The sequence below is a fragment of the Impatiens glandulifera genome, chromosome 5 (genome assembly GCF_907164915.1).
Source record: "Impatiens glandulifera chromosome 5, dImpGla2.1, whole genome shotgun sequence".
In the NCBI taxonomy this organism is placed as follows: Eukaryota; Viridiplantae; Streptophyta; class Magnoliopsida; order Ericales; family Balsaminaceae; genus Impatiens; species Impatiens glandulifera.
The window spans coordinates 35,673,469-35,696,789 of NC_061866.1; the positions used below are offsets into that span (position 1 = coordinate 35,673,469).

The 23,321-nt window shown below is 30.9% G+C and overlaps 1 protein-coding gene across 4 annotated transcripts; it reads left to right on the forward strand.

The window, feature by feature from the left end:
* The first annotated feature begins 12,343 nt into the window (after positions 1–12,343).
* On the forward strand, positions 12,344–20,228 carry LOC124938053 (auxin response factor 1-like). 4 transcript variants are annotated; one of them, XM_047478421.1, is made up of 17 exons: positions 12,344–12,546; positions 13,135–13,251; positions 14,037–14,152; positions 14,802–14,897; positions 14,989–15,045; positions 15,219–15,371; positions 15,469–15,553; positions 16,338–16,428; positions 16,516–16,680; positions 17,188–17,307; positions 17,377–17,452; positions 17,653–17,821; positions 17,909–18,309; positions 18,391–18,584; positions 18,773–18,930; positions 19,047–19,110; positions 20,089–20,228. In XM_047478421.1, the coding sequence occupies exons 2-16, from the start codon at positions 13,206–13,208 to the stop codon at positions 19,061–19,063; spliced, it is 1,944 nt and encodes a 647-aa protein (XP_047334377.1). In that variant the 5' UTR covers positions 12,344–12,546; positions 13,135–13,205; the 3' UTR covers positions 19,064–19,110; positions 20,089–20,228. The 4 variants fall into 4 exon arrangements, with proteins under 4 accessions (XP_047334377.1, XP_047334380.1, XP_047334376.1 ...); XM_047478424.1 differs by having other exon boundaries at positions 19,050–19,110; XM_047478420.1 differs by lacking the exon at positions 20,089–20,228 and having other exon boundaries at positions 19,047–19,298.
* The last annotated feature ends 3,093 nt before the right edge of the window (positions 20,229–23,321 follow it).

A 23,321-nucleotide genomic window follows, 5' to 3' on the forward strand; every position in this document is an offset into this window, starting at 1 on the left:
TTGTCCTTTCTCTAAGGTCGTGCAAGAGCAATGTATGTATTCATGGTTTTACCCTCATTTCTTTCCTTTTCAAAGGCTTCATCAAGGTTATTGTCCATCTTGAGGACTTTCTTCATGTTTTGGAAGGTCTTAACGACAAATCCGACAGAATATCGATCGTTAACATTATCCAAAATTATATCGATATGTCTTTGTTTGCTAGGTAAAGAATTGATTTCTTCAGCAACAGTCTTCCATCTTTCGATAAAAACCGCAAATTTCTCATTCTCCCCTTGTTTCACGTTCTTGAGTTTTTTCTTAGGTCGTTCTAAGCTAAAATACATGCGAAACGTTTTATAAAGGCTAATTCGAGTTCATTGATAGTTTGAAGATACGATATCTTCTTTTGGTGATACCAACGTAAAGTTGTACCATCTAAGTATTGTGAAAATAAATGGAGGTTTTTCGGTTCTCCTATATATAAAGGTTTCATAGCCATTATATATATCTAGAAAAAAGCGGTAGGGTCACTCTTGCCTACGTATTTTTGATAAAGATGGAAGTTTTATTCCAAAAGGGATGATTTCTCATTTGGTAGTTTTCTTAGCATTATTTCAATCATGATGCTCATCAATGTTACCTTTGGTTAACTAATTTAGCTGATCTTGGAATTTGGCTTGGTTGGCATTCAACTGAGCCATTTGGACCACGTATTTCGTAAGAGGAATAATCGTAGGGTTTACGCCTTCTTGGGCATTGGGGTCATTAGTGACTTCTAGTTTGGTTCTCGTTGACCTATTATCATTATCTTCAGCCTCCTCATAGAGAGAGGCTTCTTCCACGTTACGACAAGTTTGAAGGTTAATCCTGATCGATGTGGCGATAGGCGGAATAGTTTGATGTGGTTGTCGTGATGAGGATGGTTGATCCGGAACAGAAATAACAGGCTTAGACATTAAATTCGTTAATTTTTCTAATTGTTATGTTACTTATTGAAGAGTAGCCTTTACTTCAGCAAACTCAGTCGGAGATACCGTATCCTTATGAATTTTTGGAGTTCTTTCGGCCATTTCTTAGCACACAAAACATCCAGTTTTGTGGTCTCTTTTTCGTGGGTATGTATCGGCTTGATGTAGTGGACTACGATTGCGAAGAGAAAGAAGTGAAAGTTTATAGATGTAACGAAAGTACAAATGTAAATGCATATAAGATATGAATCCTAGTGATTTGATCAAAACAAATATAGAGTCGTATATAAACATACTCGCAAAGATTTTTATAGACAAAACTCTTTTGTTGATATTTTACATAGAGTTTAAAAGGGAAAAAGTGTTTGATGAAAATTAAAAACTTTAAGTCCAGATGTAGTTTGTTGCGATACTAACATCTTCTTCCACTTCAATTTCCTGAACTTTATCATACTAATTGAGAATGTTCTCCAAGTATTTCATTCATTTTGACATGATATTCAAATTATAGGAATCATGCCATTTTTCGAGATATCCTACATGGGCCCTACAATCGATGGGTTTATTGATAGCAAATGTAGCTTTGATAAAGCTGTAGCCAAAATGCTTGAACATGCTATGAGTCTAGTAGTAAGTAACTCATTCCAAACTCATCAGCATGATTAGCGACTTGTCATCCATCATGAAAGTCATTTTCTTGATGGGATGCCATGGGAGAATATCCTAGATTTTATCGTTGCTCTGTACCAGGAGTTTCGGCAAAGCTTGCTTCATTCTCCAATATTGGATGAAAGGGTACATGATATCATCTGGCATAACTAGCGGTAGGCGCTTAAGCTTGTCAAGCTGTCAAATATAGAGGATTAAAGGGAACCCCTTTTACTCATAGTAGAAGACTTACATGAGTTGTTCAGACCCATCAGTGTTTTGGTTAGGATAACACTATAGGGATCTTTATTGCCTATTTGTATTTTGTGTGCTACCTTAATGATTCTCAAGGAGGGCTTACCATTTGTTGGTGTTAGAAATAAGCCAGTAAGACTAACATCGTTATCATAGATGATCCCAGATTTAGAGGGATTTCTCCATCTATTATTTCCATCTCGGTCTAAGTCTAGAAATCGACGCATGTCTTTGCGATGATAGTATCAAATGTAGCTTTGGAGTATTCGTACACTTCTTGCAAGAGTTTTCTGATGTGCATTGAGTCTATAAATGGTCTTTAATGTAAAACTTTTTTGGTGTCCGTCATCAGAATAGCCCGAAATTCTTCTACACTTAGGCATATAGACCTTTCACCGAGAAAGTAAGCTCGTTTGACAGGATTCCACCTTTGTTGCATCTCCATCATGAAGTTTGAATTTACTTTGAAGTTTATGAACCTTATGATGGGGGTGAGGCCATAAGATTGATAATTCCATTTTTTAGCGTGAAAGTTATCGATTTAGGGGACCAGCTTGACATCCGTCAGTATGGACATTATTGATGACTACAATAGTATAAGAGGGGAGTATTGTAATTGTAAAAACAAGAGAAAATGCGTGTGCAAATAACAAGACTTAAAGTAAACATATCATAAGCGTTTTATGTACTTGCTTTATTGAACCCGATTTTATACATTTCAAAATTTCAGGGTTCATAGTTTGCTAGTTAATTATACTACCACTTTCTAACTTTTTTACGTTTATATAACAGTGGTAAAACTAGATCACCTCTTCAGGGGGGGCGAGTTCTACTACAGCATGTAGAGGTGACGAAATCTACACTCTCTTCTTCGTCTTGCTAACGTCGGTACTCATCCATGATCTAGTCGATATAATCCTTCTTGTCTTTAGGATTGCCCATCTTAACTACATCGTTCCACAACTCAAGGTAGTTTGTGAAATCATTGTGCTCAATAGGCCTGTCTATGGCAACTGCACAATCACGATAGGGAGGCATGTAGTCTCGCCTAAATTTCTTAAACAATTTGTTGGTGTAGTAAGAAGTGATCTATTAAAGACCCATAAGAATAATTATGGGTTGATTATCCATTAGATATATAATTTTCTTAATACCATACCATGGTAGAAGTTAGCATACAGAATCGTTATCATGGATGGGTATTTCTGGCTTGGCACTCCTAATGCGTCAACATTGGAGGGCGGCATTTATTTCATTACTAGGAAGTGGGGGAGGTATGCGCTCCATCTTTTCTAAGAGCCATATGTAGAGATAATAAGTGAAATATGATTTATTTAAACCTAGAAATGTTTCTACTAGGATGATTCTAATGAGATTCTTATTTCATCTCCTGAGGTGGTAAGCCACTTCCAGTATCTTGGAGGATGGCGAACGGTTGCCTGACGAGGCGAGGAGAAAGTGAGTCATCATGATTGTCATGGTGAGTTTTAGTGGAATTTCTCTAATCTGAGTGGCCAACTTTACCCAGCGTGGAAGGTCTAAATATGTCCTTGTTAGGATCTTGTCTACCGTGGTTTTAGTGTACCCAAATTCTTCATGGATTAAGCGCCTAAGAGACATGGATTCTGTGTAGGGCTTGAGCCTTATGATGTTTTTGTTATCGATCATCATGATGGCTTTGAATTCTTCGATAGTTGGACAAATTTGGCGATCACGTAAGATGAAAGCCCTATGAACCGGATCCCACTTTCGCTGCATTTCCATCATAAAATTATAATGGATTCAGAAGTGAGTATATTTGAGAGCAACACTTAGACCGTAGCCTTTATAGTATCAGGTCTTCATTTTCTAAGAGGAACATTTTGCGAACGTATAATCAATTTGACAAACATGTCGTTTAATTTTGATAAAGCAATATGTTTAGAGATGTTTTATTATTTCTATTACAGATGTATGCATGTATAATAAATAAGCACATACAGGTTGACTTGTTGAGGTTCTGTTGTTTGGGCACGTCAATCAATTGTTGGGTAGAGTAACCAGGTTTTGTGTGCTAAGGTTTAGTCGAGGTTTAGTTTGAAATTTCTCTCCATCGTCGTTAAGGTCACATCCTGATGGATTTATCAAAGCCGAAAAGGGGGATCCATTCCAGGTTTCTAGTTTTTCCTCACGCAATATCTCTCGGTCACAGACCGGTATAATCGGTCTTCACGTAATTCATAGAAGTACAGAACTCCGATTTAATACTTCTTCACATAGATTTGGGTGATATACCCGTTTGGGTTTCTAGCAATTATTAGGATAGAACCTAGGTACTTTTGGGGTAATAGATCCTATAATTGTGTATTATTGTGAAGGTTTGAAATGTTATAAAAATTTATATAGCGAGAATTTTATTGTTTTTATAAATTAAAATGTCCCCAGCAGAGTCGCCAAGAAAGTTAACCCTTGGGAAATACTTCTCGCAGCTTAGCACGTGTTTGGATGACACGTGACAATATGGGGAATCGTGGGGTGACTCGAGGCTCAATGCGTTTCAACATTGTTTTGCGTGCCGGACATCTTTTTTTAAATAAACATTATTTTAAAAGATTTTGAAGAATACTTGGGAGCTTTCGACATCAATCCTATACAAATAATTAATATTATTCAAATTTTAATAGATCAAATAACAATTTGATTAAAGTCTAGTTTAAATTAATTTAACATAAATAATTTAAAATATTATTTATTTGAAAACAGAGTCGCCAAATAATTTTAGAAAAATCAATAAATGTACGTGTATAAATGTACTTTATACTAGAGTTTCCATAAGGAGTTCGTTATTTGGTTACGCTTAGGAAAGGGTTTTTGCACTATGTCATATGCACCCGTAAAAGGACGATTTTATTTTTAAAATAAAATTTTGGCTATTAAAATTTTTATTTGTAACATTTATTTCCTTTAAATAGTAGTTTGGAGGTCCTAAACTAGGATATGTTTAGATTACGTAAATAGTTGTACAAAATTATTTAAAAGGACATACATGCGATTGTGTTGATATAAGATTGAGTAAAACCCTAAAAAATATCAAAAACGTATTATAATTTAAAAATAACTTTCAAACGGGGCCTTAGTCTAAATATTTGTTTGAGAAATATCTCGAAAATATTTAAAATTCATTTTTTGAGCTTTCGTGATTATTTGAAAATGGATTGGGGTCCTAGGGTTTGGGTATATTTTTACCGATCTGGGCTCGGACAAGCTCTGTCTAGACCGGGGTGGTCTAGATCAGGGCTCGGAACACTCGGTCAAGGGACCGAAAGGTTCGGTCTTGGGGTTCAGGAGGCTTGATCATGAACTCAGGTTGTTCGGTCCTATGTTTGAGAGTCTCGGTCCCAAGTCTAGCTTCCTTGGTCCCGGGACTTGGGAGTCTCAGTCCATGCTCAAGAACACCAGTCTTAGGTCTCGGTCCTAACTCAAGAACAATGGTCCTTGGTCTAGGTCCTAGGTCAATTTCTTGGTCCTTAGTCTCGGTATGGACTGAGGGCTCTCGGTCCTACTTCTTGGTCCTAGTCCTATAGGACCCGGTCGTCGGGGACTACTTCTTGGTCTTAGTCCTACTTCTTGGTCCTAGTTGTACTTCTTGGTAATTCGACTTTAATTTGGCCAATGAATTTCTTCTTTCCCATTTCTCTTTTGTCCTTAGCAGCCTAGGTTAGTATAGGATTTGACTTCTAGACCTAGGTTAGTATAGGATTTGACTTCGAGTATTATAAGAGATAACTCTTTCGGAAGGTCGCCGACGTTCGTCGCGACATCTGGAGTTCGCGAAGGAGACGAACAAAATGACGTCGTTTTTTTTGTTTAAACAAAATGTGTCGTTGCGTTTTGTTGGCGTTCTAAAGCGTTTAGACTAACGGGGTTAGCATCCCCGTTAGTTGTTTTGGTGTGGATTGGGCACATGCGTTCTTGGCTACAATCGGTTGGCATGGCGTCTTTCTAAGCGCTGGATTTTTCTCCAGCACTAATCCAATGGATAAGAATCTTGCTACAACTGATTTCTTTATTTTCGACTGTGTTAGATTATCAGTTTTTATTTTTATTAAAAGGGTTATTTGAAATTGAATTTTTAACCCTTTCTTGAATTTTTCTTCACCAATTTAATACACAAAAATAATGTTGATAACATAATCAAAATTATGATCATTTATTTTATTTTTGGATATTTTTGTGTATTTGGGGTATTTATTTTAAGAGTAATAATAGAGAGAGCGAAAGTGTAACGAATGATGTGTGACTAAGCTAATTCAAAATATTTATTTATCTTGTCCTTATTAATAATTTCTCTCATTTCTTTTTATTTTTTTATCTATTATTTTGTAATTATATATTTGAAATAATTAATTTATTTATATATTTTTAAGAATAATAATCGGAAAAATTAATAAATTAATAAATATATATCACATTCAATAAATAAATATATATATAAGAAAATAAGAAGTTAATTATAAAAAAAAATTAATTTAATTAATTATTTTATATTTTTAAAATAAGTAATAAGAAGAATGAATAAATCAAATAAATAAATATATATATATATATTTATATAAATATATATATATATATATATATATATATTAATGTTATTAATTTCTCTCTTTTATTTCTCTTTACAAGTCTCTTATTTTTTTTTTTTTTTAATACAAGTTGAATTAAAAATTCAATTCTAATATTTTTTATATTCTATTTATTTTAAATATTAGTATTTTATATTCTATTTATTTTGAATATTAGTAATTTATAATTTGAGTAGAATTTATCTTATAATGATTCAATTGTAAATAATTATAATAATTTTATAATAAAAAAAATTAAAGAGAGATTAATTATTAAATATTTTTTTTTGAATAATAAAAAGTTGAAGATTGAGAAATTATTAAATACTTTTAAAATTTAAAATTAAAGAGAAAAATTGATTTGTGTCCTTTTTTTACATGTGTAACATTGTTACTTTTTATTTAATTGTTTTAAGTCATAAATTATGTTTAAAATTATAATTAAATAATGTTAATCTTTTTTTGGGTTTAATTTGGGTAAAATAAGTATAATATAATAATCTCTAATTATTTTTGAGTTTTTAATTAATTTTCTATTTAAGGTTTAATTATCACAATAATTAATCCTAATTTAATTTTTAATATATTTTTTAAGTTATTTTGAAAATTTTAAAATATTACTTTAATATTTTTATAAATTAATAATATTATTCTAAAATTAGAAAATTAAGGTATGTCATATTTCATGCATGTATTAAGTTTTATTAATATAATTATAAATTTATTTGTATGCTTGTTTATGATTTATCAAAGTGATTCATCAATTATTCATCTCTCTAATGACAACTTTTGTAACAAATAATATAGTCAATACGAGAAAAATATCCACAACTGTGGTGTCTATTATAACTGAATGTATATAAAAAAAAATGTTGTATCATAATAGTTAGTACAAAAGTTTAACTACTTCTATATCGATGCTCTCGAATTATTGGTTACAAATATATTTTTTATATTAATTTTTTTTCTATAATTTATGCACACAAGTCCAATCTTCATACTTCGGTTAGTGAATAATCATTTAAATATTTACACATTTCATGAATTCAAGACGATTTACCCTAAAAAGTAATGGTAAACGATTTACCCTAAAAAGTAATGGTAAAGATGAATTATCCAAACTAGAAGTTGAATAATATAATATAATGATGTCAATTTAATTTGTTTATTAAATATTTCTTTATTATTTTAAAATTTATTTGACAAATACACTTATTTATTTTTAATATGTCAAATTATAATATCCTTTAGGTTAACAAATAAAGTTTTTTTTATTTAAAATTGATCTTAATAATTATTATTTCATAATTCTTTCTTAACTGTAATTATTATTTGTTTATTTTATTTATGAGAAAATTGTTGTAAATTTATTTTTTGATTTTTTGATTATTTATTAATGATTAATTTCAATTTAATTTATTTTAAATATTAGTAATTTATAATTTGAGTAGAATTTATCTTATAATGATTTAATTGTAAATATTTATAATAATTTTATAATAAAAAAAATTAAAGAGAGATTAATTATTAAATAATTTTTTTGAATAATAAAAAGTTGAAGATTGAGAAATTATTAAATGCTTTTAAAATTTAAAATTAAAGAGAGAAATTGATATGTGTCATCTTTCTTACATGTGCAACATTATTATTTTTTATTTAATTATTTTAAGTCATAAATTATGTTTAAAATTATAATTAAATAATTTTAATCCTTTTTTAGGTTTAATTTGGATAAAATAAGTATAATATAATAACCTCTAATTATTTTTGGGTTTTTAATTAATTTTCTATTTAAGGTTTAATTATCACAATAATTAACCCTAATTTAATTTTTAATATCTTTTTTAAGTTATTTTAAAAATTTTAAAATATTACTTTAATATTTTTATAAATTAATAATATTATTCTAAAATTAGAAAATTAGGTATGTCATATTTTTATGCATGTATTAAGCTTTATTAATATAATTATATGCTTGTTTATGATTTATCAAGGTGATTCATCAATTATTCACCTCTCTAATGACAACTTTTGTAACGATAATATAGTCAATACGAGAAAAATATCCACAACTGTGGTGTCTATTATAACTGTATGCATATAAAAAAAATGTTGTATCACAATAGTTAGTACAAAAGTTTAACTACTTCTATATCGATGCTCTCGAATTATTGGTTACAAATACATTTTTTATATTAATTTTTTTTCTATAATTTATGCACATATGTCTAATCTTCATACTTCGGATAGTGAAGAATCATTCAAATATTTACACATTTCATGAATTAAGATGATTTACCCTAAAAAGTAATGGTAAAGATGAATTATCCAAACTAGAAGTTGAATAATATAATATAATGATGTCAATTTAATTTGTTTATTAAATTTTTCTTTATTATTTTAAAATTTGTTTGATAAATACACTTATTTATTTTTAATACTTATTTATTTTTAATATGTCAAATTATAATATCCTTTAGGTTAACCAATAAAGTTTTTGTTATTTAAAATTGATCTTAATAATTATTATTTCATAATTCTTTCTTAATTGTAGTTATTATTTGTTTATTTTATTTATGAGAAAATTGTTTTAAATTTATTTTTTAATTTTTTGATTATTTATTAATGATTAATTTCAATTTAATTTTGTGTTGAACATTATTTTATTTGTTATTGTATACATATAATCTACACAAGTCTTCTACTAAAAGTTTAAAATTTTACTTTTATTTTATATAAGATTAATTTATCTTTTATATTCTTTTAAATTTGATATTTGGGTTAATTTATTGATACGAAAATATATTTCATTTCTTTCACACTCTTAATCGTGATTTTGTATGAATTCATACAATATTATCATTTTAACTTGTATATTAATTTATACTTATCTTTTATCTTAATTTATAATGTAACAAAAACATATTTACTCTTCAAAATATATATATATATAATAATGTTTAACTTTTAAAGTGTTCGGATTGTCGGGTCGAGAGTTGTGGTTAATTTAGATATATATATGTGAGAGTAAATGGATATTTGGGTCGAATTGTGGGTTGACCCGCCCATAAATTTAAAATAGCTAAAAATATAATTAAAAATGCTAATAGGTATGGTTCAAACTTTCAACTTAATAAAACAAGTAAAATAACCAACTAGGTTAATAACACTTTATATTTTAAATTCAACACCAAATTTGATGAACGCATGACATTTTAATAATATAAGTTCAACGTTTTAACTAATTAATCTATATATATAATGATGCTTAATTTTAAAGTGTCTGGATTGCCGGGTCGAGAGCTGTGGTTAATTTGAATATATATATATAAGAGTAAATGGATACTTGGGTCGGATTGTGGGTTGACCCGCCCATAAACTTAAAACGGTTAAAAATAAAATTAAAAATGTTAAGATATGGTTCGAACTTGCAACCTAACAAAAACAAGTAAAACTCTTTAACCAACTAGGCTGATAAAACTTTATATTTTAAATTAAACACCATATTTTATGAATGCGGGACATTTTAATAATATAAGTTCAATTTTTTAACTAACTAATCCATATATATATATATATATATATATATATATATATATATATATATATATATATATATATATATATATATATATATATATATATATATATATATATATATATATATATATATATATATATATAATGATGCTTAATTTTTAAAGTATCCGGATTGTCAGGTTGAGAGATGTGGTTAATTTGGATATATATGTGAGAATAAATGGATATTTGAGTCGGATTGTGGGTTGACCCGCCCATAAACTTAAAACGGTTAAAAATAAAATTAAAAATGCTATCACATTTTTACCTAATATTTTTTCACGGTTTTTATATTATTATTCGTGCAAATACACGGGATAAATGCTAGTTTTATTAATAATGTGTCTCATAGAACGAATGAACATAACTCTAGTCTATATATATAATAATATTTAATTTTTAAAGTGTCCGGATTGCCGGGTCGAGAGCTGTGGTTAATTTGAATATATGTGAGAGTAAATTGATACTTGGGTCGGATTGTGGGTTGACCCGCCCATAAACTTAAAACGGTCTATAGGTATGGTTTAAATTTGCAACCTAACAAAACAAGTACAACCTTTTAACCAACTAGGCTAATAACACTTTATATTTTAAATTCAACCCAAAATTTGATAAACGCGTGACATTTTAACAATATAAGTTAAACTTTTTAACTAACTAATCTATATATATATAATGATGCTTAATTTTTAAAGTGTCCGGATTGTCGGGGCGAGAGCTGTGGTTAATTTGGATATATGTGAGAGTAAAATGATACTTGGGTCGGATTGTGGGTTGACCCGCCCATAAACTTAAAACGGTTAAAAATAAAATTAAAAATGTTATAGGTAAGGTTTGAACTTGCAACATAACTAAACAAGTACAACCATTTAACCAACTGGGCTAATAATACTTTATATTTTAAATTCAACTCAAAATTTGATAAACGCGTGACATTTTAACAATATAAGTTCAACTTTTTAACTAACTAATATATATATAATGATGCTTAATTTTTAAAGTGTCCGGATTGCCGGGTCGAGAGCTGTGGTTAATTTGGATATATGTGAGAGTAAAATGATACTTGGGTCGGATTGTGGGTTGACTCGCCCATAAAATTTTTACCGTAATATTTTTTCACGGTTTTTTATATTATTACTCGTGCAAATGCATGGGATACATGTTAGTTTCATTAATAATGCACTCAAATTCGTGCTCTCGTGATTAGTTTGAAATATTTTTTTTAAATGAAAATTTTCTTTCAAGCGTCCTTCTTGAAGTCTTAAATCAAGTTTTAACTTTACACTACGTGCCTTTAAACTTTATTCCGCTTCCTTTATTCTTTTTTTTTAATTAGAGAGATTCTTCGTCACTCTCTTTTTGAGAGATTTCTTATTGTACTCGAGGTACTATCTAATAAAATCGGTGAACTTGTGTCATTTTTGAGCAATTTAAGACGTGAGTCTAAATGACATCAATGATGATTTTAATATTTCTATCAATTTTGAATATATATATATATATATATTATCTTTTTTGTGACAATCCAGTATATCTAATAAAATCGCCACATATATGTTTTTCTTTTAAATAATAAAAACGAGAGTCTAGATGAACAATAAGTGGTGATTTCAATATCTCAATCATAATGAACGCTCTCTTTTTTCTTAAATTTTTAATAGCATGAGTATATCTAACCGAATTGGTAAACTCAAGTTTTTACCTTTGGACAATAAAGATAAAAGTTTATGTGAACACAAAGTGGTAATTTCAATATCTCAACTTTGGTGACCAATTTAGCTAATTTTTTTTCTCAAGCCTCAAGTTTCGAGTAATCTCCCGATTTTATAACATTTTTAGGAAACACAGTTTTTGTATGCACATGGTTTAAAATAAAACTTTGATCTTTTCCACGAGTTTCCTTTATTTTATATTTGTAAATTAATCGTGAACACATGAAAATGTGCACTCATATATCATTTGTTTTTGACCATCGAAGAAATTATCAAGTTCTTTTTGAAAAAATTGTTAAAGGATCCCTCTTATCTCGACTTACCCTCGTTAATTAATATCAATTTTTTTTTTTTTTTTTTATAGAAGCTTAACGATTTCTCACTTTTCTCTTAATTTATTTTAATCTAATTTAATCATAAATTTTATATCGAATAAAAATAAAATAAATTTTATTTTTACTTTTTATTCATTTTTTAAAATAATTATAATTATGATATAATGACATAATACTAAATTTTAAATAATTTTCTTATGGTACCTAAAATATAGACAAGTAATCATTTACAGAAGTATATAGTCATAGCAGTGATGTCGGCTTTCACCAAGCAAAGACCAGCAGCACTCCATCTGTCTGTGTCTGTCTGTCTTCTTCCCTTCTGCCAACAACTTTACCCATTCTAAACCCAAACCCTAATTCTCCGATCCATCTCACTTTGCATTCTTTCCACCGATTCCGCAAGGTTTTCATCTCCATTTTAGCTGCTGATTCCTTTCTTCTTCCGATTTCCAACTGAATTCCAAAGGTTAATTCTCTCTGTTCTTCGTTTTCTCATTTATTATTTGGCTTCATCTATTCTTTCTGTCCATGATCTTATGCATTACATATATTTCACGCTTTTGTTAATCATTTTGGCTGGCATATGTTCAGTATTCTGCAGCTTATCTTAGACGTCTTTATGTATGTTTTCTGTGAATGAAAAAAGAAATCGAAGTATACTGATTATTACTTTGATATCATGCTTCTAGCCTTGGTTCAAGCTGTAGGACTTTGCTTTTCCTCTGGCATAGATTAAAGAACAGAGGGTAATTTGATATTGCTGGGAGGATTTTAAATTTGAAATCTTAAATGATGTTACATGTCTTTTGATGCTGGTGTTTTGCACGCTATCTCTGTATGTTTTTAGACACTGTCGGATGGGAGAATCTAAGACTCAACTTAGGATGTCCATTGCTGTTTTCATTTCTGGGGATTGGGATTATAAACTTCACCATTCTGTGTTCATCTCCCATATTCTTGTTCTTATGATTGTTACCTCTTAAGTTCCTAGTTACTACATGTCTTCCGGCTTAAGTTTGGTGTTTGGTATTCAATACTCTGTCTTTTTATACAGAAAGGACACACTATCCAAAGGAACTTTTCTTGATAGATTGAGCTGTCTGAGGATCTTGTTATACTAATCTTATGGATCAACCTGTTGGAAACAATATATCTGGAGGGCCTCTCTCAGGTTTGTGCTTGTTATGAAATAATTGGTGTGATTCAATAGCTTCAAGTACCTGCACTTACATGGGGAATTTATTTCCAAAAATGCTTAGTGCTGAATAATATTACTGCATTATTCTTTAAATGAATTACATAAATGAAGCTATGCCTTAAATAGACACACAAGGACTGACTAGACTAATTAAGGGTACATATTAAACAAATTTCTAAATATTCTACTTGATCATACCAATTATACTATCTTTTTAAGGAAGGGAATTAAGAAATAAGGTTGATATGACCCCATTTAGAAACAACTTTTTAATTTTTGTTTCTGAATTCAGATCTAGATACAAAAACAAAAATAGATTTTTTGAATGTCTTTGACTTAACATTTCTGTATATAGATCCATATACAAAATTAAAAAGTATTTCCAAATGGAGCCATGTTTTACCTATAATTAGAGATAGAATCACTTAGTTTGGTATTCTACACTTCCATCTATTTAGGAGGTACATGTTCTCCAAACGAAATAAATTCGTGAGTGGTTTGCTCTGGCTTAAATGAGGCCTGAAATGAAGGTCAGTAGGTTTCTAGAAATTATGAGTATACATTTTTGTCTAATAATCAAACATTACTTCATAATATAAATTGCCTTCTTCCTCCTTGAAAACTGGTAACAAAACACTTTGATTTACAAGAATGAATTTGGCCAAATTTTCCTATTTTCACTAGTTATTTTCATTTATTCTGTCTGTTTATGTTGATTTTCACAGTTTTCCATTCACTGGTCTCTTTATTGTTTACAGGGGCCTCAAACGATGCTATATACAAGGAACTATGGCATGCATGTGCTGGCCCTCTTGTTTCTCTTCCTCGTGAAGGAGAGCGAGTTTATTATTTTCCACAAGGTCATATGGAACAGGTAAGGCTATCATATGTGTGCTTGGGAAATGAAAGCCACTTCTATTTCTATTCTTTGCTCACTTTAATCATGCTTTAGATTGATTAGATGCATCTTTCCTGAGATTCAATCCTAGCACTTCTCACTCATTTATGTGTGTTTGAGCACTAGAAGCTATTCCTTTTTCTTTTGTTTTATCTTCAATTGTGCTTCAAAGGTGGTGAGAGATATCTTGGGATGCAATCTAACAGTTAGATTTCTTGAATTGTGATCATTGGTTCCTCTTGAACCCTGTTGGCATTCTTGTTTGGATGCTTGTTTTTGTGGTCTTGAGGCAGATCCTTGATTTGTCAATGAGTGTTAAAATGCATATGATTACTTCTCATTTTTTGTTGTGTGCGGGTGTTTGTTATTTTCCTTATTTATTTGCGAAAAGGGGAAAAAAACTTGTATTAGTATGGAAATGATTTACAGAGTTCTAATGAGATGGAATAATCCCTGGTCTCAAAAAGGAAAAGGAAAAAGAAATAAAAATAAAAGGATTTGTAGGAGACTGTGTATAGATATATGATTTGATTAATAAGTGCAAATCTCATTTACTGGTTAAGCTATCCTTTACATCAGTGCTCTAGTCATCTACTGGTTTTTTGAAGTTATGTTGTACTTGTAGCTTGAAGCATCCATGCAGCAAGGAATAGAACAACAATTACCTTCTTTTAACTTACCATGCAAGATCCTTTGCAAAGTTATGAATGTCTTCCTGCGGGTGAGCACTTATGAACTTCTTTCACTTAATTTTTTCTGTATGCAAAACCATCTTTTTTGTATCTGCTGATAACATCAGTTGGAGATTCTAGGCTGAGCAAGAAACAGACGAGGTCTATGCACAGATTACTCTTCTCCCAGAAACAGATGTAAGTCATTTTCTTAATAAAATCTTCTGGGAAATGTATTTAATCTGTCAAGTCCTTCACTATTGACTATTTATCTCCTTGTTTTTCATGTCTACCTTTTTTATGTCAATTTTGTCCTGCTACTGTTTGTGCATGCATCCTTTAGTGTTACTCAATTTCCTTTCTTGAAACAGCAATTGGAGGTGACCAGCCCTGATCCTCCTCTTCCAGAGCCTCCAAGTGTCAAGGTCCATTCGTTCTGCAAAACACTCACTGCTTCTGACACAAGCACTCATGGAGGGTTCTCTGTTCTACGGAGGCATGCAGACGACTGTTTGCCTCCCCTGGTAAGTATGCAACATAAAATAAAAATCCCGGTAGCATGAAATACTGTTCCAGTCTTATTTCTTAAAGTTAACTATTGATTCTGTCTTTCACATGCAGGATATGTCCCAACAACCACCATGGCAGGAATTAGTTGCAAGTGATCTACATGGCACTGAATGGCACTTTCGCCATATATTCCGAGGTAAGGGCATCACTCACTTGAAGAATTAGTGAAAATGTTTTTTTGTTTCCCTCAGGCTTTCATAGTTGCACCTATTTGCTGCACTAGATATGCAATTTCACCTTTCTGTTTTTACCATCTTCATTCCAATAGTTTCATTTTGTTTTGCCAGTAAAACCTTCTAGTGGTACTTTCTACTTGGGTATGTTAATAATTCTTTTTGGGTGGGTTGGCTTTGTTTACATGAAGTTGCTAAGGTCTTAACATCATATTCACAGTTCTAAGCTGTGTTAGATGACACAACTTATTCTAAATAATTAAGTGCTTATTTGAATTAAGTTTATTTTGATAATCTAAAAAATCTGGTTTAGTTCTGTAAGTTATGTATGTCTAAATTCAGTAATATAGTAAAATTGTCCATAAAACAACTGTTAACCCTCAAAATTAATCAGATTACATGACTTTAAGGTTTACTTACTAAAAATTTAGATATTTTCAAGACATTAGTTCCACATTAGATCAAATGTACTTAAAATTTAGATATTTTCATTGGGTTTATTCAACATTTATTGTTTAGATTCGGCACTTAAAATTCATTATTCAACATTCAACACTAAATTTTCAGTTTTATCAAACACATCGTAAGTTAATATTTTTTTACCATCCTCGTCTCTATACTGTCTAATTATGTTATGCAACTAAAACCATATATTGGCACTTTTCACATCTGTGCATTGTTCAAATATTTTGATAGGTGGATTAGCTTTTGTTTATATGAAGACTTATGTTGTAGCATCTTAATCAGGGCAACCTAGGCGCCATTTGCTCACCACTGGTTGGAGTGTATTTGTTAGTGCAAAGAAATTAGTGGCTGGTGATGCATTCATTTTTCTGAGGTAACAATTATAAGACTCGGTGTAGGTGATAAATTATTAGTTTTTGATATAGTATTATGATGATTCTGATTTCTTACGTTTCTCCAGAGGTGAGGATAGGGAACTGCGTGTTGGTGTGAGGAGACTTATGAGACAACAAAATAACATGCCATCATCTGTTATATCCAGTCATAGTATGCATCTTGGAGTTCTTGCTACTGCATCTCATGCAATAAATACTGGGACACGTTTCTCTGTTTTCTACAAACCAAGGTCTGCACCCTGCTATTAAAATAATTTACACAACTGTCTTGATTGAAGTTTTTGTTTGCATTCACGAATATAATCTTAAATGTATTATCGTTATTACTGATCCTGGGGAATAATACAGGTCATCAGTCAATTAAAATAATAAAGTACTTATTTGAATTAAGTTCATTTGATAACTATTTAGATTTCAGCTAAAAGTTATAGCTTAATGCCGTAAGTTATGAATGACTTAACTCGTTAATGTAGTAGGAGCATCCAAAAGATAAATTTAACTCTGATATTAATCAAATTACATTTTTATAAGGAAAAATAGTCTTTTGAGTACTTTCCCAGCATTAGTTCCACCTTTTATCAGACTAACTTACATACCGAGTACATCAAATTTAGATATTTTAATTTGGTTTATTCCGCGTTTATTTAACTCATTCGGCAACCTTCAGTACATAATTTTCAGTTTTATCAATGCAAGTAGTACAATTAAGTTTGACATCTCTTCTATATGTGTGTTAGAACAAGCCAGTCTGAGTTTATCGTTAGTCTCAACAAGTTCCTTGAAGCACAGAATTACAAGCTCTCTGTTGGAATGAGATTTAAAATGCGGTTTGAGGGTGAGGAGATCCCTGAAAGAAGGTAAGCTTCTATATAACCAATTTTGAGCTTTGAGTAGTCCTCAATTGCTTTTGCATACATATTTCCCAGGTTCAGTGGCACGATTGTTGGTCTAGAGGAAAGTACATCATCAAGATGGCCTAAGTCTGAATGGAGATCACTGAAGGTAAGCCTTATCCAACTTTTTTCTCTCTTTTGGAAAGAAGAGAGAGAAGCTAGTCTAGAACTATGTCAATCTTGGCTTGTTATATACCTCGAAATGTATGAAAATAATGCAAGTTATTCTCTCATTGCTGTTGGTGTTGTTATATACCTCGAAATAATAAAAATACATGATTTCATTAACCAATAAGACATATTTTTCAGGTGCAATGGGATGAATCTTCATCCATTTTCCGTCCAGAAAGAGTTTCACCATGGGAATTAGAACCACTATTATCTGCATCCCCTCCAAACCCTCAACAGCCTCTTCAGAGAAACAAACGAGCACGGCCAACTGTCCTACCCTCTCCAGCAACAGGTCTTCCTGCATTTGGTACGATCATAAGCAATTATCATGTCTGTTATCTGTTCCTTACAGTTGATATCTTATGCTTTTTTCTTCCTCCATTAACAACAATAGGCATGTGGATGAATCAAGTTGAATCTTCATCCGGCTTCTCTTTTGGTGGTGGAACAGAACAACACCATCCGCCCCCTAAATTTGCTTCACGTGTAAATAATAGCTCCTTGCACTGGCCTAATAACCGCCAAGTGGAATCGACAACTGAATGTGGCGGAAAGGTTCAGAGTGGTGACTGCAGGATTTTTGGGGTTGAGTTCCGCGATAATTCCCATGTTGAAGAAAATTCAGTTGTATCTGAAGCGATGGTTGGTGATCGGCCTGTGACTACTAATATGGATGTTGTCGAATCATCAGTCATGCAGTATTATGATCCTTGCAATCACTCTGATAATCCTTCTGTCAGCTGTGAGCCTGAAAAATCTTCTGTCAGATGCAGGCAGACTAGAAGCTGCACAAAAGTATTTAATTGTCTTAAATTTTTTTCAAAACCCGAAAAATAAAATTATATGTTATGATGGGAAATTGACTTTGATTTTAAGGTGCACATGCAAGGAATGGCAGTTGGGAGAGCAGTGGATTTGGCTCGATTTGAAAATTACTACGATCTGCTGAAGAAATTAGAGGCCATGTTTGAGATTGAGGGAGAGCTCAGTGGTGAATCAGCCATGAAATGGCAGGTGGTTTATACAGACGATGAGGATGACATGATGATGGTTGGTGATGATCCTTGGCAGTAAGTAGTATCAACTGAAAGTATTTATTTTTCCTTCTTCTAAAGCCTTGTTTGGTGTGGGTTATTTGAGATTATACCTGAATAACATCATTCGAATCATCAATTAAAATAACATTTTGATCATTCTACCCAAAGAACACAACTTATTTATTTTGATTTGGTTTGGTTTCTTTGTTTTTACTGTTTAGTGAGTTCTGCAAAATGGTAAGGAAGATATTTATATATACAAATGAGAAAGTGAAGAAGCTATCGCCCAAGACAAAACTACCTCCACTTACCATAGATGTCAAACCGTGCAAATCTGGTTCTGTTGCTGATCAGTCATCAGATGTAGGCCCAACCGATGGTATGAAAAATCAATCCATTGATTGTTGGAAAGCTTCATCCCTCATTTTTTTTCTTTTAGTCTATAGTTATTTCTCATAGCCCAGGCAGTTATGAGCTGTGTTCTCTCAATTGCAGCAGCATTAATGAATTAGGAGGGAAATTGGAATAGAAGATGAACATCAACTGCTTTTTATAACAAGTAAGTTGTGCCCATGCATCCTGCCGTTTAAGAATATTCTTATATACAAAGCTGTGCTTTTTTTTTATATCTTTTTGAGTTCTTTAGGAGGATACTTGATGGCTTAGGCAGCCTATACATGTTTACTTGTGTGTGTATATAGATATATATAATAAATCTTTCTTATGCATAGCGTTTTTCTGTTCTTCCTATCCTGGATGTGTAACAAATTATTATTAGGGCTTGCTTAGTGAACTCCTGGCCACATACCAAGTTTTGTCATGTTAGGTTTAGGCTAATATAATAAGCCAGCATATTTGGCAAGTTCAATTTTGACACAATTCTGATCCCATTGTAAAATCGTAATGGTGAAATGTTTTTCTCTATGTGGTATAAGAAGTTTGCTTAAACGTGAGTACAACTCATTTGCCAAGAACAATTGTGTCTGGATTATGATTCTAAGTTTTTATTTGGTAAAGTGTTTAGATAAAAAAAAACTTGGATCACTACCTAGTGTAAGTATTTTTTGTTTCTTGTTAAATTTTGAAATGAAAGATAAGTTTCTGGTTCAATTCAATATTTGATTTTGTGAGTAGGGAAAACTACGTATTTATTTGTATATTATAAATGAGTAATGATAGAGAGCGAGAATTTGATGTTATGAATGATGTCGGGAATGATGTGTCAACACATGATTGGACTTAAATCTAATAGGAGGGAGAAATTCGATTTACAAGTTCAATCACGTGTTGTCACATTATTCCCAACACCATTCATGACACCAAATTCTCGCTTTTTATTATTACTCATTATACATATAAGAAATAACCCTATGATTAAAGGGAAACTTTTTAGAAATTTAAATTATAAATCAAATTTCCTTTTAAGTTATTTTCTTGTCAATGGTTCCTGGTTCCTAGCCATTTTTGCAAGCTCAAAAGATGGAATTCAACTGTCTATGAAATTAAAATAATTACTCGTTACACCATTGAGTCTCAGGTTAGAAGGGCTGCCACATAATTACTCAACTTGCGGTTGTCACTCTCATTGTAAGGTTTGGATGGAAACTGAAATCTTTTATTTTCTTTTTAACTTTGTAAAGAACATAATGCATTTGCTTATGTAAAATAACGGATTATCCTGGCTAAGAAATTATGTAAAAGGAAGCTTTTTGACGAACCTTCCTTTTCCTTTAGAAGAGGAAAAAGGAAAAAAAATTGATAACATTAGGCATTAGCCAAATTAATCAAAATATCCCAATAGGTTCCCACCATTACAAAAATAAAGTGCTCTTCTTAAATGACATCTCTTATAAGACAAAAAACTGGCCGCCAACAATTAATGTTGGCATGTAAATTGATGTGTTCTCTAAGCTAAAGATGAACTATCAATGGATCAAACATGCTTATTTCTAAACATAATATTTACTATTGATATGTAATCATAAACTTAATTTTTAAGCGGAAGTTTAGACGAAGACTTTCAATTTATCGTTTATTGACCGTATATGAATTGGGACCATAAGATTATCTATTATTTAGCTCATTATAAATAATGAATAAATATTCGATTTTTATACCTAATTAACTGTACCATATTATGATTGCAAATGAGCTGAGATCTTATTTGTCATGGGTCAAATTTGAGCTCGTAAGTTTACACGATTCGATTATTTACCTATAAGTTCAATTCAAAAAAACTTTAAACTAAAATTAAATTTATAAATTCAAACTCCTAAAATCAAAATTTTATTTTCAAAATAAAAATATCAAACTTTTATATTTATTCAACATTTTTTAAATGTAAATATAAAATTAGTAACTATTCAAAAATTAAAACATGTACAATTATCTATAAAGTGTTTAAACTTAACAATAATTACATCATAAATAAATGTTAAAATAAATAATTAAAATTTAATCGACTGAATTTTAATCGACTGAATATGATTCAGCTTTTAAGGAGAAATTTTATTTTCTTAATAATTTATATTAATTTTAAACAAATATATTTTATGTTTAAAATAAAATTTAATAAAAAATATATGAAAATGATTGTTCAAACTAACTTATTATTTATGAGAAATGAACAACGAAAACAAGTTTAGGGTCGTAAAATAATTTTACGACCTGGAATGTCATATGTATAGAAGAAAGAAAAAAAGATTTATTTATATTTTTTAAAAATTTTTTTCCTTACTCGCTCTTCGTCTTCTCTTTTCAAAAAGAGATATTTCAAAATATTTTCTTTTGTTCATTTCTAATTTTGTCGATTGGCGACTTCCTTCTTTGATGTGGTGATTTCCTCCCTCATTCGAAATGGTAAGTAGACGTAGAACATTATAAATCTTATTTTTTTATTTAGACTTGAAACTAGGGTTGCAAATGAGTTAAGATGCTCGTGAACCGCTCGCTAGCCGCTTGATCGTCAAAGCTCGGCTTGAGTTTGACTTTAACCAAATTTTAGTTGAGCTCGAGCCAACTCGTTTAATATTCGAGTCGAGTTCGAGTTCATATAATATTTGTGCGATGACTTATCAAACTTTTTCGGGTCTGATAATAGATAAAGAAATTATTGGGAAAGTGAATGACTAGCGTAGTCTGATTAACTGAAAAATAAAATGATTTATCTCTCTTCTCTTTTTCCTCATATTTTTTTTCAAGCAATGAAGTGATGGCACATCATTTTCTCTCACAATCCTTCTTCTAAATACTCGAGAAATGATCTGATGTACCACAACATGGACCCTCCACTGTATCACAAGGCAAAAAAAATTCTCTCTCAAGCTTAACACTTTCAAGATTTTTACCCTGTGGTGCAGGAGAATGTCTATGTTATGGTACAACAGACCCCTCTCCAAATCCCTTCCCCTTAGACTATTTCTCTTCCCGGCGATTTGTAACAATGGTGGATAAGGGTGTTCATCGGTTCAGTTTTCGGGTTATTCGAGTTTATCAGTTCAGTTTATTCAATCCTTCTTCTAAATACTCGAGAAATGATCTGATGTACCACAACATGAACCCTCCACTGTATCACAAGGCAAAAAAAATTCTCTCTCAAGCTTAACACTTTCAAGATTTTTACCCTGTGGTGCAGGAGAATGTCTATGTTATGGTACAACAGACCCCTCTCCAAATCCCTTCCCCTTAGACTATTTCTCTTCCTAAGGGTGTTCATCGGTTCAGTTTTCGGGTTATTCGAGTTTATCAGTTTAGTTTATTCAAATTTTTATTTTCAAATAATTCATCTCCAAATCCCTTCCCCTTAGACTTTTTCTCTTCCTGGCGATTTGTGACAATGGTGGATAAGGGTGTTCATCGGTTCAGTTTTCGAGTTATTCGAGTTTATCGGTTCAGTTTATCAGTTTTCGAGTTATTCGAGTTTATCGGTTCAGTTTATTCGAATTTTTATTTTCAAATAATTCAAATTCAAACTGAATTCATTTTTTTGGGGGAATTAGCATAAATCAAAATAAATTGCACCAGCCAAGAATTGAATCCGAGTCTATACCCTAGCAAGGTACTATCCTACCACTAGACCATTAGTGCTTTTGTTTATTTTTTTTATTATTAAATCTTGAATTCAAAATATTCTAATTTGTTTATTTTGAACTTTTTCTTAAGCTTAGTTTGGAAGAATAAATAATAAAAAATAAATTCGGTTTTTGGTTTGGTTTTCGAGTTGAAACTCAAACTCGAAAACCGTATTTGAATTCGAATTGATTTGAAATTCGATTCGAAAACCAAAAATGAAATTAAATTCGATCGGATATTCGGTTCAGACCAAATATTGAACACCCCTAATGGTGAATCAACAAGATGAGAGAATGTTGAGCTAGGGTTTGTAGATAGAAAAAATGAGAAGCGGCGTTTTTGGATTATCAACTCCCCTTACCTTTTAATTAAAATGTAATCATTATAAAAGCAATCTTTAAATGATTGTTTTTGTTTACATTTAGGTATATGAACAACACAATATATTAAAATATAACATAACTTAATAAATAAAACAAACTTAACAAATATCCCCTTCTCAAGATGGACATCTTGAAGACTAAGTTTGTTCCTTAATTTCGAAAATGTATGGCAGTCTAATTCTTTTGTAAAAATATCAGCAAACTGAGACTTGGACGGAATATGCTGCAACGAAATAATTTTAGCTTTAAATTTGTCTCGTACAACATGACAATCGATTTCGATGTGCTTCGTTCTTTCATGAAAAAATAGATTTTC